The 18177-nt window shown below is 37.3% G+C and overlaps 1 protein-coding gene and 1 non-coding gene across 2 annotated transcripts; one reads left to right on the top strand and one right to left on the bottom strand.

Moving 5' to 3' along the window:
• The first annotated feature begins 253 nt into the window (after positions 1 to 253).
• Positions 254 to 15187, top strand: LOC111802214 (probable protein arginine N-methyltransferase 6). Its single transcript, XM_023686503.1, has 13 exons — positions 254 to 584; positions 2048 to 2113; positions 3038 to 3106; positions 5042 to 5077; positions 6048 to 6113; positions 7108 to 7176; positions 7312 to 7389; positions 8033 to 8111; positions 11524 to 11618; positions 13079 to 13163; positions 13975 to 14168; positions 14500 to 14618; positions 14702 to 15187. The coding sequence occupies exons 1-13, from the start codon at positions 339 to 341 to the stop codon at positions 14742 to 14744; spliced, it is 1245 nt and encodes a 414-aa protein (XP_023542271.1). The 5' UTR covers positions 254 to 338; the 3' UTR covers positions 14745 to 15187.
• A 942-nt stretch (positions 15188 to 16129) lies between these two features.
• On the bottom strand, positions 16130 to 16235 carry LOC111782916. Its single transcript, XR_002813234.1, has one exon. It is a non-coding gene; the product is annotated as a U6 spliceosomal RNA (small nuclear RNA).
• Positions 16236 to 18177: the final 1942 nt, after the last annotated feature.

Here is an 18177-nt window from a genome sequence, read left to right as displayed (position 1 = left end):
TAATATTTTATTTTTAAAGAATTATAGAAATAGAATAAAATGGTATAAAATATTGTAGTAAAAATAATGAAATTTTATAAGAAAGAAATAATTACAACCTTAATCAATCTAATTTTTAAAAATTTAAATTTCAATAAATAAATAAATAAAATTGTTTTTAAAATTAAAATTCCTTAAAGACAAAAAATAATTCGACATGTCGTCTGGGAGACAACATTTTGATCTGCGCCCGCCCTTTCTCGTTCGCTTTTATATTGCAAGAAGAACGTCACACCTTAATTACACTACTGTATTCCCAGCTCCGACTACACAAAGACAGCTCCAAGAAGCCTCGGAAAATGTATTCCAACTCCGGCCACTCTAACGGCTTCCACCACGGCGACTCTTCCTCCGAAAAGCGGCCTGGAACCGTCCAGAAAGGCCGCCCCCGCCGGGGAAGAGCTAGCAGGTCCTCCAATGGCGGCGGAGTGAGGGTTTCTGAAGATGAGCAGATGAAGCAAGTGGAGGGACTTCCTTGTACCGATTTTGACATGGCCTACTTTCAATCGTACTCGCACGTTGGTATTCATGAAGAAATGATCAAGGTCAGTTTCGGTTGTTGTTCTCTATTTGTGATAATTGCTGATGCGTTTTACTAGACGATGTCAATTTGAGATATTAATTTTGTCCTTTATTTGGAGCGGTGGAACTTTGGGATACTTGGAAGGAAGTTAGGACATCGGTTGGGAGGATGCTGTGGGGGTGTTTTGAGGCTTATTTTCAGAATGATGTTCTTGATTATAGTGGAAATGGGTTTTATATATGCTTGATTCCCAAGAATTTTTAGTCTATTATCGCTATATTACAGACTTTAGACCGTTTATTATATACACTAGTTTGGTTAGCTTATGTAGTCCCTTCACTTTTTCCCTTCCCCACTTGGCCAATGTTCCATTTTGAGTTTTGGCTCTTATATAGATAAACCATTTCCTTCTGTCTTGTCAAGGACACACCAATTGGGGGCGGAGTGTCACCGTCCTACTTTTTTAAACGTGCGGCGTCGTGATCTTGACACGCTCACGATCAGCTTTAAGGAAAATTCAAGCCCCATATACATTTTTTGTCCGGCTTTGTGGCTTTGTCGGATCTTAGGCGAAGTTTGTCTTTGCCAACCGAACATTGATGATGCACCGTCCTCCTCGGTTGCATCATGACACTCGTCTAGGCCCTCGTGTGGTCGGATGGGCTCCACTTCTCTTGTCGTAACGCGAGAGTCACGACCTACTCTCTTCATAGTTAGGTTGTGACTCGGGGCAACATGTAGGATAACTTTGCTAGACTACCGTAAGTGGCATTAAGACCTTGAAGAAAGACATACTGATGAAAGACCCTACACTTTCTGTTGACCTCTTTCATATATGTATACAAAGCTCTTGAGAATTGATATTTTCCTTGGTCCTCGGCTATAAGAACACCAAATAAGGAGCTGATGGTGATGGGACTGGGTTGACCAAGCTTCTGAAGTCTAGTATTTTGGTTTTGAGAGAGAAAATGTTGTCAAGATATGTCAAAAGGTAGAGACACTGTTTATCTGTCTTTAATTGTCTCCTTTATAAAAAAAAGTTCTCAAGAACCTGAGTTACAGTTTCAGATATACTTCCGTTGCAACCCTTTTAAAAGATCATGCAAAATTGTTTAAAGACATCACATAAAGTGAGGCATCCATATCAGCCGTATTCTTGAAATTCCACTGAATCCCAATAGCCGAATTTAAAGAAAAAGGCTTGGAGATGTATTGGCATGGCTCTTCATTGTAGAAGATGGAATAACACTCTGAAATGGCCACAAAAATTCTTGCCATATCTCCATTATTCTTTTGACTGCATCTAAGAGTAGTCTTTCTAAAGGTTTAAGTTTTTTCTTTTATATTTATGAATGTATATTAATTATTTAGAATGAATGAATTATATTAGCTAAAACATGCAAGCGTGTAAATTTAGAAATTCTACTCCATTCGTGTGCTGTTCTTTCTTTATATTGATAGATATCGTGAAATCCCTATTTTCAGGATAGCGTGCGGACTGAAACTTATAGGGCGGCGATTATGCAACATCAGAGTTATATTGCTGGCAAAGTAATATGTTTGTGCTGAAATTTATCAAATCTGTTTCTTTGCCATGTGTTTAATGAAATAGTTTCAATCCATTTTTTTTTTTGTCTTTTTATTTTTCTTTTTAAATAAAAGAAATATAATTTTTCAATAATGACTTAAAAGTTACAGATGGATAACGAAAAGACATTCTCCTTTAGGAGAAGACATATTCCTCCTAAATACAGGAAATTATAATTTCATATTATGAATACCCGAACTCGACTTGTTGGAGAACCAAAATGTTATGAAAATGCCTTCTAACTGGGAAAAATTACGTTATAAGAAGAAGGACAAGGACGAACTTGAAACAAAACACCACAAATAAAAGCTTCACTTTACTTTTAAAGTTTATTCCACAAGGTAGCTGGAAAATATTATCCTTTGTCCGTTTATCGAATGCTCAAGAAACACTAAAATTTCTGGAAGTCTATTCAAACACTTGCCACTATACGAACAATGAAAGTTTTTGTTTTTTTGGCTTCTTCTGTTTTCCGCTTTCCTTTTTGAGCCGCCCTCATGTCTTTTTTTCTTTCATTTTCTTCAATGAAAGTTGGGTTTTAAATAAAAAATTATATGAACACCGAAAAAGTAGATACTTGGCCCTTCCCTGCTTTAAAATGGAGTTGATACATTAAAGGATTTAACATCCTATGAGGAAGTTTCATTTATATTTAAGCCACCCAACAAAGAAAAACAGTCTGCTACTAGTCTTTTTTTTTTTTTTNAATCTGGAATCAAACAGGGCTTCCATGTTTTTCTTGGATTTTTTTTTCTTTCTACGTTTTTTCACTCTATCAAAACAGGGTCAAAACTTTAGTCTTTCATGTGTATAGCATAATATATCCATTTCTGGATTCTATTTGGATCTGTGCTCATTTTCCTGTTTATTTACTAAATTGAATACAGGTTGTAATGGATGTTGGCTGTGGCACTGGTATCCTCTCCATATTTTGTGCTCAGGCTGGTGCTAGGCGGGTGAGCTATCTTGTGTCTAAATGTGTTTTCTTTTCCTAAAAACATTATTGGCACAATGCGGGAATCTGTTTTTAAATTTTACTTGGACTATTAGCTTTTCTAATGGTGAGGTATTTGCACTTTTTAATTATTGGTTGAGCTGGCCTGGCATCTCTCTCTAGGATCCCCAGACGTCTCTTGTAACTCCAGTTCCTTGAAATTCAATCACTAACAGCAGCCCATTTTCATCGTACCTTTTCGATTAAAGATTGTCCAATCATTAACAATTGAAACATTTATGAAGTGAAACACAAGGGAGTGGCCATTACTATCAAAGCTTGATATGTTTTATTATCCAAACTTTGAACAGAAAAGAATGTTTTTTTTTTTTTAAAGAAGAAAATTTTAAAAAGTGAAAATGGTGTTAGATAATGCTTCACTTTTTTTTGTTTCTTTTAATAAACGGATTGGAGCAGAAAGACCTAGATCTTTGTGTATTTTGTTAACAAGGCTACTTTGCCCCTTATAATAAATACCATGTTGCATATTAAGTCGTACTTCATTTTTGTTAGAATCTAGTAGTTTTTTGTTGGGGCCCTCCTCCTTTTCGGTGTGTGAATACTGATGCAAGATCCATAGCCTTTGAAGTTAGTTTAAGGTTGGTGGGCAGGATTATAGTGCGGCTGTTAATTGATGCATTGGGTAGGGTATAGGCTGATGGAGAAAATAAAAGGTTTAAAGGTGTTTATAAAAGACTTGAGTATTAAAAAGAAGGAATGCACTTTAGATAAGGACATTATAGAAAAGGAGTATAATTGATTGATCCAGCAGATGGAAGACTTTACTAGTTGGGGAACGGGAGAAGAAGGGGAGGATTGAGAAGGAATTTCAAGAATGGTGCTATAAACAAGAAAGAACTTTTAGACCTAGTAATTATTGTGGGCTTGGTTCTAATTGGTAATGATTTGGTAGGTCTAAAAGTTTTCCCATAATTACTAGGTCTAAAAGAAAGAACTTCAATTTCTAAATGTCTACATACTTTTGTTGAAGGAAGACAAAGTGGGCTTGGTTCTAATTGGTAATGATTTGGAAGAAAGTATAGAGTTAAGAGGGACAGAGAACAGGTTTGTGAGATGAATGGCCGCATTTGATATAGCTGACGGGGAGTTTCTAGAAACGATAATGAAAAGAACATGAGTTTGGTTGAGAAAGATGGATATGTGAGATAAAGGGTTGTGTTGTTGATATAAATTCCCTATCTTTCGTAATGGAAAGCAAAGGAGAGCCTTATTTGGTTTTGTCCCCCAATCCCTCTAAAGGATTCACTTACCACTCTTTCCTTCTCATTTTGGGTAATCATCATATTGCAAAAACCCCTTTATGTTCCTTGTCGTAGAAGGTTAAAATTCTAAAGAAGGCTTAAGTTTTTTTTGTTGTAGGTCGTACATGGGAGAATGAACATCATGGACCGTGTTTGGACATTCTTTCTTCTTGATTGAGACACAATACTATGAATCATTTTTAGAGACTATTACTTTATAGTTGAATGTAGTCAAAACGACTCTTTGGGTTTATGGAAAGAGAGACGAAAGGGTGTTTCACGGTCAGAGTAAAGATTGGAAGAGGTGGTATTGTTGGCCAAGTTTAAGATTGGAAGAGGCAGTATGATTGGCTAAGTTTAATTGTTCTTTGTAGAGTTTGTTATTTTCTTCCTTTCGTACTTATCCCTCCAGTGTAATTAATACAAATTGTGTAATGACACTTGAAATTGATGAATATTTCCTTTGGGAGAGATATTGAGACTTTTGTAGGGATTTCGCTTGATGTAATTTTTATTCGTATAATGAATCTTTTTTTTCTTTTAAATATCTTGATTTGTTAATCTGAGATCTGGGGTAACAAATATTTATCGTTCCACAACATTCTTGAATGCTCATTGTTTCTCTCTTTTGTCAGGTTTATGCAGTTGATGCAAGTGACATAGCAGTGCAGGTATTATTCTTGTATGATATTGAAATCTTATTATTATGGTTGTAAATAATATGCTTTTGGGCTTTAAACACTAACGTGTTTCCAGCTACCACTTTCTTGATTATTGCTACCTGAAAAATCTTTATGTAATATCCCTCACCTTTGTATGAATTTTATTCATAGTCACCCATGTATAATTCTGGAAACTGATGTAAGAAGACAATGTGAATTTATTAGTCTAGTTGTATTTAGTTAATTGATTAACTAAAATTAACAATTTAGCTAAATTGACTAAAGAATATTCAATTGTAAAGAAAATCTGTCTGTTAGATTTTTAATTCTGTAATGGTTTCCCCCTTGGGTTGCTCAAGAATAAATTTTACCACTCGATCAATGTTCCAAAACTTTAAGTTGCATCGACTTTTCCTTATCCCTTCTGTGGGTGCTTTTTGATGTTTACTGTCCAAGGTTGGAGGCTTTTGACATCAATGTAGTGGAAATATAGTTAACCATGTGTTTCGGAGTCTTGTCATTTTGATATGTCCGGAAAAACTGAACTTATTGAGCTGTAAGTACCCATCATATGCAATCGCTTCTGCTTTTTTTTTTTTTTTTTTTTTTTTTTTTTTTTTTTTNTTTTTTTTTTTTTTTTTTTTTTTTTTTTTTTTTTTTTTTTTTAATTCTATCGGGGTTACATGCATCACTTTTAACTCTCAACGTTTCAGATTTTGTAGCCTAACTACTTTTTGTTCTTACTAATTCTTCTTTTAATGGACTAGTATCAATTGTAAATTTGTAATACGTTACATTCTTACATATCGATGCACTCAGTTTCACTCTTAGTATCCATGCATATTTCAGTACATGTAATTGTCATATTATTAATGTTATAATATATAATTTTATTGAAGATCCTAGTTAGACATCTATGAATCATGGAAGAAGCAAAATTTGAACTTTATGTCTGAGTTGATTTTGCTTTTCTTTGCAGGCCACAGAGGTTGTTAAGGCTAATAATTTATCGGATACTGTTATTGTATTGCATAGTAGAGTTGAGGTGAGCTCTCTTAAGTTGCAGATTTGTCTTTACTCCTATTTGGTTGCTCCTAGTCTTCATTAATCTAGAATTGATATGTTCAAAATGTTTCCATCATTTGATAAAAAGAAAAAAGAAAAAAGAAAAACCGCTAATGATTGGAGTCCCTTTTGTAACGTTAGATTCCTTGCTTTGCGCTTTTGATTCATCCCTTATTTTGTACTTTCATTCTTTAAATTGGTTAAAGAAATGTTTCTATTATATCTTTTTTTGGAACGCATTTAAATTTCAGGTGGCCCATCTTCAACGACATGGTGAAACTAATCCCTAAATGTCTAATCAGAGATTTAGATTGAATGATGAATGATGTAGAATTACTCATATTGGTTACCAAGTTTTAAACAATCCACTTGGTTTTGGTTCCCTTATTTTCTAATTCTTTTGTTGCGTTTGTTTCAAGTAATTCTCTTGGAATGGGTTGGGATGTACATCGTCATGTTTTGATTTAGATATCAATCATACTACCTACGTGTCATCTTACACTCTTTGTTGGTAGGTTTTTACAGCTCTGGTTTCCCAAGAACGACTTTGGACGTCCATGTCTTATGACTTTCGTTATCGATTTAGGTTTTATTCTTTTAGACTGGAGTTGTCAGGAGGTTTAAGATTTGTTGGGTTTCTTTTGGGCTGCTTTCGTAGATCCATTTTTTGTTGGCTCTGTTTTTTTACTATGGTTGGCCCTGTATTCTTCAGTTTCTTTCACTTAGTTCTTTGAATATAAGAAAAACAATAAACCAAAATATTACTTTCATTCAAAGTTGTGAATGGATGACCTCCTGTTCCTATTGGCATCACAAGTACATGATAAAGAGATGGGTTCAATATTAGTTCATACAAAATTCATTAATAGATTACTTAGTTGTTTACCATTTATTATTTAGTAAATTTGATTAATTTATTAATAAAATATTAATAACAATTACATTGTTGAACTTTTCCTCCTAAAACCTTGCAGGATGTTCAAATTGATGAGGATGTGGATGTTATTATTTCTGAGTGGATGGGATATATGCTTTTATACGAGGTGATTATGTTCATCAACTTGTAAAGCTTGAACCTGAAATAATTACCTTATCTGCTAGTTTACCTCAATGTTTTTCATGAAAGATCCAATTTTACTTATTCTCTGTATTGAATAGTGGGGTTATTACTATTGCAGAGCATGCTTGGAAGTATAATTTATGCCAGAGATCGGTGGTTGAAACCTGGAGGCCTTATACTGCCATCAAATGCAACAGTATCGTGCTTTTCTTATATTATCTTCAGTTTTGATCTATTGTGTAACAATGGTGGCAATTTTTTTGCCCCTTTGTTCTCATTACTTTCACTTGGACTATGAGATGTGTCTACACCATTAGCATGCATGTTACCTATTTTTCTGTAGGATCTTTGAGTCATTTTTAATGAGAAATGGAACTTCCATCAAGAAAGATGCAAAAGCATTGAAAAGATCAGCGACAGCTATTGATGTTGGAAAACTTCAAATGATCTGTGCAAAATGAAAAGCTATACAAAAAGATTCCCCTTGCATTCATAACCTCTATCTCCGATTAGTTTGGTACTTCTTTTTTAGTGAGAAATGGAGCTTTCATTAAGAAAGATGAAAGCTGTTGAAATAACAGCAAGAGCTATCAAAGTTGGAAAGCTTTAAATGATCAACATACCCTGTACACAATGAAAACCTGTACGATATATGATCTCAAAATTTAAGCAATATATAAGACAGAAAAGAAGGAACAGTGCTAAAACCTTGGGTAGTTGGATACTTGGGATCAGAGCTTGTTTTATGTTGTGTGTGCGTGTGTGTGTGCATATGCTTTGTTTTATAAACTTGAGTAGCTTGACAGATACAGTGCTGATTCTGTCTATCTTGCTCACAGTTGTACATGGCACCTGTCACTCACAGTGACCGATACAGTGCGAGCATTGATTTCTGGCGCAGTGTATATGGAATTGATAGTAAGTCCATGTTAAAGCTTCGAGTTCCATTTTTTCAGCTTTTATAAGTTAGCCTTTTGTTTTTATATCTCAGTTTATCTAGAATTATTTGTTCTTTGTTGAATATATAAGTAATTTGGTCTGTTAAATTAATGAGAAGATTTTCTTCTCTAAAACCGACAGCTTCTTGGTATTGGTTAAATAATTGGATGTTGTGTCATGTGTCAACGTCGAACTTTTTCAACCATGCGGCGTCGTGATCTTGACACGCTCATGACCAGCCTTGAGGGGAACCGAAACCCGATATTCATTTTTCGCCTGGCTTTATGGTTTTGTCGAACCTTAGGCGAGTTTTGTTTTTGCCAATCGAACATCATTTGTGCTGAATCCAAGCTTGTTCGGCCCCACACTCCCCTTGTGCGTGCATATTCAATCTTCTGCAACACAACCAACTTGCCTTTATATTAGACCAAGTCATTCGGCTCAAGGAATCGTCCTCGATGACTTACTCAGGGGCACAATCACTCCACGGATTGTGACACTCTCCTCCACTTAATCTCAGTATCGTCCTTGACAACGATCTGACTTTGGATTGGTTGTTGACGGACCCGCTGGAAATACGTGCTTTATGAATACAAAATTACGCACTACTTATGAGCTATCCCACTGACGAACCTTCCCTCGGTCTTCGAGACTCGCAACATAAGCACAATAAAACAACTGCCCAATGATTGTGGGCTATCCCCTCTGGGGCCTCCCTTGCCCTTCTCTCGGACGTGGCTTGGGACTCACCCGACAACCCACTGCAAGCTAACTAGCTTTGCATATCCTTGCCTAGGTTAGGGGGAGCGTGTTCCAAACTTGGCCACTTTTGCCTCACTCATCGTATTCTCGGAGGCACACACAGCGGTGCCCCCTTTGGGGTAAGGCTCGCAAGTCGATCACGACATTTACTCATCGTGGCACCGACCCTTATAGTAGCAATGTTTGAAAGCTTGTAACACAACTACGTGTTGGCACTACACTTCAGCCAACTCTTCAACTGGTCACCTTCATGTGGCGATTTCTTCCTTGATACTTCTCTGGTCTTCCTACAGCCACCTTACTTTGCCCACATACAGCTAATGCTCACTTATCTAGCTGATGCTAGTCTTGATCCTTTTGTGAAACCACCCACCTTAGGCTCGAGGCAGTGACTCAAGGAATACACATGTGCTTGCACTTTGGAGAACATTCATGGCGTGAGCAACCCATTCACTCGGGTCCTCCTCTATTCAAACTCGGTTGCCTCTTTGCAGCAAGGTTACCCCCCATAAGGACTTGTGTTGTGTTCAACTTGGCACTTGGCCGACACTTGTCTTGTCTGACCATTGGTTTCTCTACTTGCAACCATTGACACTATTCCTCTAATGTGAATGGTTCTCCGGAAGACACCCGACTTGGTGTTTCTTCTGTTGCATCTTATCTGCCCAATTTAGAACTCCAAGCCCTTGGCAAATGAGCTTGGTCTTGCTTGACAGGTAAGGACTCTCCTCATTAATGTGTCGCAACTGACATTCTTGAGCTTGGGGGAGTCTTGGTTTTGACCCGTTTTTGTTTCTAATGCTTGACAACACAAATGCCTTGTCGATACTGTCCTTGAAAGATCCATTTCAAAAGAAGTCGCTTGAGACACTTGTCTCAGAACGCTCGCCCTCACTGTGACACACACATGTGCCACAAGGTAGCTCACTTAGGCCACAGAGCCCATGGGTGGTGGAGAGCTGACATCATGCCTCCTCCTAAGGTAAATATTTAGGCATTTCCAATCCTTCTCGGATAGACGTCATTTTGGTGGACGGTCATAAAGTGTCGTGGAGTGTTCGTCCAGTGTCCGATTGACACCAAATTTGGCAAGCATTCATATTTCATATGGACAGGCTTGACTCTAGAACCGCATGCCCAAATTTCCTCTGGAACCTCAACTTTCGAGGTTAAGGCCCAAAGCCCTACCTGACCCTTCAACAAGCCTATCTTTGACACTCATGTCTACTCGTGGCCCTTATCTTGCTTATGTCTCCTCTACTCTTTAATGCGCACTCTATGTGGTGTGTTAGATGATGCACCATCCTCCTCGGTTACATCATGGCACTCGTCTAGGCCTTCGTGTGGTCGGATGGACGCCACTTGAGGGTCGCCACTTTGCTTGTCGTAACGTGAGGGTCACAATCGCACCATGGTATGTTTTAAAAAATTATCTCTTTCTTTCTTGTAAATATATACTATAAAACTTTCCTTCTTTTAGAGCTTATATAACCAATACTGCCTAACCTAACCGAAACAGATATTCATCCTAGATACTTTCCAGCATCTTTGGAAATTTTGAGGGTTGGTGCTGCTATTTTTGTTGAAGGAATTGATATAGTTAAAACACATACTGAACTTATTAAACATGTTCCACCCTCTTTAGAAGAACATTGTAGTTAGTCCGACAATTTTACGGACAATTTTCTTTGTACTGCCCTTTCTTGGTTGTAAATGCTCACCACCTTTACTAGTTATGAACTTTCTTCCGTAGTCGCTAATTGAAGGTCATTTTTGCAACCACCTTTAGTGGCTGAGATTTTTGCTTTATTTTGTACATTTCATTCATCAATAAAATTTTTGTTTCCTTCTTAATAAAGTTAATTCGATGGTAAAATAAGTACAAAAAGAATTTTGAAAGAGAGCACCACGACAAAGAAGAGTATACAAAACATAATTACAGGAATCTCTTGAAAGAGAACACTAAATAGGGGAAAGCAATCCAAATCTAAAAAAAATCCACGGTGAGAATCTTCCTGAAGAGCCACCATTGCTCTGGTCGAAAAATAGGTGCCTGAAATGAGCAAAAGAGAGTTGCTGAGCTTTAGGAAGCACCCGGTGATTAAAGAGTTTAAAGAGGTCATGCCAATATTAAGCAGCAAAAGGATCATTGATAGGCCAAGGCTCTTTGGGAGAGTATCTCTTTTTTAGCCATATCTTGGTGTAGTTGATGCCCTCTTTAAATCTTATTCTTTTGTTTCTCTTGTTACCAATTGGAGAGGTTTTTTGTTACTCCATTGACTTGGGATTTTTTTTCCCTCTTTTGTAATTTTATACTCTATAAAATTACTTATTAAAAAAACAAACAACATTTTTGTATACTCTTACATGACTTCCGAATCTTTTGTTTTGTTCTTTAGTAAATCTTGTTCATATTTTCCTACTAAGAGCATGGGAGACGTGTATTTATTAGTATTTAAATGAAAATCCGTATGTAACTTGTACATTCATAAATTATACCTTTTTTTTTTAAGAAAATAAATTATACATTTTCTGTTCGTTTGTTCCCTGTGCTGTGTTCTTGTTGATATAAATTAACTCTTTTTCTCCTTTTTCTTGCCCTGGTGCTGGGGGGAGCGGGGGTATGCAGTGTCAGCGATGTTGCCATTAGCTAAACAGTGCGCTTTTGAAGAGCCATCGATTGAGACAATATCAGGAGAGAATGTTTTGACATGGCCGGAAGTGGTGAGGATTCTAAGTTTTCTTTCTTTTTCAGTTTGATTATATAAATCATGAACTAGAATTCCAACCTTGAAAAGGCAAATAGGTACATAAAACAACTCAGGTTTGATTATATAAGCATGGATATTGGTGCCAAAAGAAGTGTTTTCAGCAACATTTACCCTTTCATACTTAATGATTGGTCTTAGGAAAAGTAGTGATTTCTTAGATAATAGTGCCGTTTCTTTTTTCTTGATAAACAGGGTTTTATTGACAAAAAATGTGAAAGATTATAAAAGGACCTATAAAAAGATGGACAAGAAAGGGGAGCCAACCAGAGTCTAAACTACCTACCCTAAAAGGGCTCCAAGCAGAAAAAAATAAAGACCTAAAAGATGATTAAAAAACTCCTTAGAAACTGACGTGCATAGGGAGGCGGAAAACTTGACATAAGATCATATATCTTCCTCCTATCTCTCAAGACACATGATTGCTTTTAAAAGGTGAAGATAAATGTGAGTTTTCAAAAGTAGTGCTTTTTATTAACCTTGATTGGGATTGTTTCTTGTAACCTCTTGATGCTTTAGGTGTTTCCTCTTCTCTGTAGCCTTTTGGCTGTAACCCTTTCTTGATGATGCTATAGTTTGTTGCTTATCACAAAAAGTTCATGGAAGATAGCTTAGAAATGATGCATTAATGACATCACAATTTTTGTTCGGAATGGATTCTTTTTTTGTACTTAAGGCAAGAACTTATCAGTCTTTCATGACGCGATCTTAATGCATAAGCTGTGAAATACCTGAGGATGTGGATGCTATTTGTTTATTATAAATTTTTCGTTTCTTGTGGGGAGAGGTAGTTATTGATTTATAATGAACACTCTTGTAGTGAGTTCGTAAGTGTTGGCTTCTTGTAAATATCTGCCATGCTAAGTTGGCAGGCAGGTTTCTTTTAAAGCTGTTAGTCTTTTTTTTTTCTTTGGCTGGCAAGTTTCCTTCCCTAAAGTACCACAGCTTGCACTCATCGTTCCTCGACGGGTACCGAGAGGGACATTGTGGCTGAATTTGATCAGGGCTTCAGTAGTTGCCTTCCTTATGCTTCACGTTTTTTTGGTATTCCATTATTTTTGGTAATTTCTATGTATCATTATAATGCTCTGTTTCTAAATTTTCTTTTTATACACAAAAGTGGCTGGCTGATCAGATCTATAATTGAATTTGGAAAAAGAACAAGAATTTCAAGGGAGCTTGTGATGGATTAACCACCCAAAGAGAATGTGATGGCGTTCTTTAAAAGTATTTTCAAAAGTCCAATGATGGAAGAGAGAATGGAACAACCTGACTAGAACCTTCCTTTGACAACTTTAGTTGAAAAGCGATAGATTAGTTTTTGGTGTGACAGAAATTTAATTCCTTACATGGAGGGAGGCAGGGAGAGATAGAGTAATTTACAAATGTTTACAATCAATCTGTTCACCTTTACAGGTAAAGCATGTAGACTGCCTCACGGTTTCAATTGGCGAGCTCGAATCTGTCACAAAAAGTTACAAGTTCAAGTCAATGATGCGAGGTAATGTCTCTCTCGCCATTCTTCCCTCTTGACTTGCAGTGGCATTCATGCATGAACTTCTGTAATATTGGGTTCTCATATGATATGGTGTGAGATCCCACATCGGTCATATATGGTGTGAGATCCCACATCGGTTGGAGAGAGGAACGAATCATTTCTTGTAATGGTGTGGAAACCTCTCCTTAGCAGATGCGTTTTAAAAACCTTGAGGGGAAGCCCAAAAGGGAAGTCCAAAGAGGACAATATCTGCTAGCGGTGGGCTTGGGCTGTTACAAATGGTATTAGAGCCAGGCACCGAATGGTGTGCCAGCGAGGACGCTGCCCCCAAAGGGGGTGGATTGTGACATCCCACATCGGTTGGAGAGAAGAACGAATCATTCCTTATAAGGGTGTGGAAACCTCTCCCCAGCAGACGTATTTTAAAATCCTTGAGGAGAAACTCGAAAGGGAAAGCCCAAAAAGGACAATATCTACTAGCGGTGGGCTTAGACGGTTACATATGGAGTCACTGGGCTTGGGCTGTTACACATGGAGTCACTGTAGAGAATTCTTCTAGCTTTTATCTTCCTTGTGTTGTTTACATATCAATGTGGAGTTTGGACTACATGGGTGTTGCATTAAGTAGGACCATATGGATATATTCTAATCATGGTTCATTATATATTGTTTGTGTATTTTTAGAGTGCAAACCTTTTTTCTTCCATGTCACGGATCCATTCTCGTGCTGTTTATACGTAGTTTTTCCCGTTGCTATAGTGTTCTTTGATTTCCAAATTTGTACCTGTGTGATTAAAAGCTCTTTAATTTCCAGCTCCGTTGCATGGTTTTGCATTCTGGTTTGATGTGGAGTTTTGTGGGCCTGCTACCGCCATGCATGGTCTAGTGCCCTCAACTTCTGATGATAATCAAGTGAATGATGGTAGCCAGAGGAAGAAACGTGCAAATCCAAATGAAGCACTTGTACTGTCCACGGCACCTGAGGACCCTCCAACCCATTGGCAGCAGGTATGTCATCGTATTATTGTAACTCAATATTTTAAATGTTTCTTTAATCCTTTTCTACATTGGTGCACGACTTAAGGTTTTGGTTTCTCCATTTATGATTTATTTTTTGGATGGAAAAGAAGATATATGAAACTAAAGACTATTTACAAGAAAAAAATGATCGAAAAATCTTTTAGCCACATGTTCGCGTGTTTCGGGAATGGGGTGAAATGTGTGGTAATGTCGTGGAGATCTTTGTTCCTCCAAAACTTCCGTAGACTGTTGTTATTATTTAGCCTTAATCTTATAGTTAAGTTGCTTTGGTCAGAATTAATCTTGTTTATTTTTGCAGACATTAATCTACTTCTATGACCCATTAGAGGTCGAACAAGACCAAATAATCGAAGGCTCTGTTACTTTGTCGCAAAGCAGAGAAAACCGTCGGTTCATGAATATTCGCCTCGAATACGTGTGAGTTCTATTGTAGCAAAAATTTCTCCAGCCACTGCTTTGATATGCGCATCTCATATTGGCTTTGATATTTGATCATGCAGTTCAGGTGGGCGATCCTTTGTAAAAGAGTCGGTGATGAGGTGATATCTATTCTTTGCTTTGTTTCTTGATGTGTAGTGTCTGTGAGCCTTCTTAAGGCTTAACCTTCCTGAAACAATTTTCCAAGCAACTCTAGGAATTACTACTCAGACTAACATTTTTAGAATTTGAAGTGTCTGGAAGCTGCTGGTTTGGTTGACCTAAGAGACAGTTGACTCTTGACCGTGTTTTTGCTTTGCGATTGCTTGATTCGATTTCTTCGTCACATTGTCTTCTCTTCGGGAAAGATGTAGGCTAAGATTGATACAAGACTCCATGAAGAATTCTTTTATTGAAATGTAATACTACATTGATATTACAATTGTAGGACTTATCCCCTTCAAATTCTCAAGGACGAGTATTTTTCCATCATGTAAGATTATAGAACTCCCACCATTTATTTTTTAAATGCCCAAGTTCAATCTAGAAGTATGATCATTCTCTCTCTATCTTTCTCTCACATCTCTTATTGATTCAAAAACATACATCCTCTTGTTGTCCTGATATTGTAGTGCTTCACTTTTGACTATATCTCAAAGATCTGTTCTGTGATAGCTGAAAATTGATGAGATATTAAGTTTGTTAACCTTTTTCTTTTTTTGATATCTTCCATATCCAATATTGCATATACATCCTCTTGTTCTAGGAGTTCAACGTGTTCTATTTCAGCTGGAGAAGAGAGGAAAAGCCAAGTATGATTCTATTTTTATCTTCTCTTCTGGCTTGTTTCCCCTGCTGATTGTGCCAATGTAGTTGTCGTGTTTATGTTCGAAATATCTCTCGATCAACAGAGTAGCGGATGAGCTCTAGAGTTCTTGTGAGATCCCACGTCGGTTGGAGAGGGGAACGAAACATTCTTTATAAGGGTGTGGAAACCTTTCCCTAGTTGATGTGTTTTAAAACCTTGAGGGGAAACCCAAAAAGGATAATATTTGCTAGCGGTGGGCTTGGGCTGTTACAAATGGTATTAGAGTCAGACATTGGGTGGTATGCCGGCAATGACGCTGAGCCCCCAAGGGGGTGGATTGCGAGATCCCACATCAGTTGGAGAGGAGAATGAAGCATTCCTTATAAGGGTGTGGAAACTTTTCTCTAGTTGATGCGTTTTAAAACCTTGAGGGAAAGCCCAAAGAGGACAATATTTGCTAGGGGTGGGCTTGAGCTATTACAAATGGTATCAGAGCCCAGGTGTGCCAGCAAGGATGTTGGGCCCTCAAGGGGGTGGATTGCGAGATCCCACATCAGTTGGAGAGGAGAACGAAGCATTCCTTATAAGGGTGTGAAAACCTTTCTTTAGTGGATGTGTTTTAAAACCTTGAGGGGAAGCCCAGAAGGGATAGCCCAAAGAGGACAATATCTGCTAACAGTGGGGCTTGGGCGGTCGCAGACTTAAAAATTTGGACCATTTCTAGATTTGTGTGTGTCATCCTTGCGTAGGGGCCATGCTAATCTTCTCTTAATCGTTCCAATTTCATCATATGTCATTGGAGAGAGGAACGAAGCATTCTTTATAAGAGTGTGAAAACTTTTCCCTATTGGACACGTTTTAAAACATTGAGGGAAAGCCCAAATAGGACAATATCTACTAGTGGTAGGCCAAATGTGGTGGTAATGGTTCAATTATTGAGCTCGCTCGTACATGTCTTCGGTTCCTATACTTAATTTTATAATCTGTTATGGTTATGCCATATTTTTGGTCTCAAATGGACACAATTGGTGGGCTGTGGTTGGTTTATGTTATCATTCTGTGCAATGCCTTTACGTTTGGAAGTGGATAACATCCAACACTTTTGATTATTATTTAGCTAATCACTGATGCATTTGTTCACTGATAAAGGAATCCTATTTGCTGATGAACACACTTATTGTCTTTTGTTGCATTTTGGTCCTTTCCTTTATCTTTGTTGAAGATTTGATCCCTATATTTTTAATGTTCTTGCAGTTCTTCCTAAATCTCCAGAATTGAAAATTTGTGCATGAAGTATGTGAGACCAAAATATTACCTGAGTCATTAACGTAAAACATGCTAACGTAGGTCTATTTTTGTAACAGTTCAAGTCCACAATTAGCCGATATTGTCATTTTTAGGCTTTTCCAAAGTCTTTGAAACGCATCTGCTAGAGAGGGGTTTCCACACCTTTATAAAAAAATGTTTCATTTCCCTCTTCAACCGACGTGAGATCTCACAATCTACCTCCCTTCGAGACCCAGCATTTTTGTTGGCACTCGTTCCTCTCTTTAATCGATGTGAAATCTCATAATCCACCCCCCCTCTTCGGGGCTCAGCATCCTTGCTGGCACACCGCTCGGTTTCCATCCCGTTTCAGAGCTCAAGGTTCTCACTAACACATTGTACGATGTTTGGCTCTGATATCATTTGTAACAGCCCAAACTCACCGCTAACAAATATTGTCCTCTTTGGACTTTCCCTTTTGAGATTCTTCTCAAGGTTTTCAAAACGAGTCTACTAAGGTTTCCACACCCTTATAAAGAAGAATGTTTCGTTCCTCTCTTGAGTCGACGTGGGATTTCACAATCTTTTTGCTCCTATTTTGGATGACTGATTTAGTTTTATGGGCATGGAAGTTTTGAACCACTCTACCTTGACCTTATACCTGAGAGCTTTAGAAGATGTCCTTTTCTTATGGGTTGTGTTTAAAATAATTGCTTTGGTTAAGTGTTTCTTTAATTGAAGGTATTTGCTGTAAGTACTACTTTTGATTGTAATTAAATAGGTTTATGAGGCAAACTTTTCCCATGGGGTCTTTATTGAAAAAGCCTAATGCTATTTTTTAATGCATTCATGCTTGTATACCACATTTTCTTTTTCTACTTTCAAACCTCCACTCGAAGTGTATTTATGTGTATGGACAAACAAAGATTTGGCTTCACTTTCTCGGAGTCGGTGGTGGAAAGCGTTATCCGTTCTAAAAAAAATTTATCTTGTATTTAACAGTGTTCAAAGAGATAAAATTCTTATAGACTCAATTCTCTTCAGCCAACGATCTAAGATTTTGTCGAAGCAAGAACCCTGTAATTAAATAAATTAATATCTATGCAATATTTGGATCAAGAGGAGAGAAAGATAGAATTAGATTACCACTCAAAAGATCTATTTGATCAAAGTTAGAATTAGATCCAAGATCAAAGATCTAAAAGCAAGATTTGGAATCCTGTTCTAAATTGAATCATTTTATGATTGAACTTTGAATGGACTTTAATTTTATATACCATTTTGAGAAACTCCAACTCTCCGAATGCCCACTAAAAAGAGTTACGAAATTAAAATAATAAATAAAAGAAACCCCAACCTTCAAATGCCCACTAAAAAGAGTTACGAAATTAAAATAATAAATAAAGTTTTGTTAGGTCGTAACGAGTTGATAGGATCCCCTTTTTTACGTCCTCATGTCCCTCTTGTGTGGCGACATGGGGTCGA

The sequence above is a fragment of the Cucurbita pepo genome, chromosome LG01 (assembly GCF_002806865.2).
Source record: "Cucurbita pepo subsp. pepo cultivar mu-cu-16 chromosome LG01, ASM280686v2, whole genome shotgun sequence".
NCBI lineage: Eukaryota > Viridiplantae > Streptophyta > Magnoliopsida > Cucurbitales > Cucurbitaceae > Cucurbita > Cucurbita pepo.
This window is presented reverse-complemented; position numbering and strand designations above follow the sequence as displayed.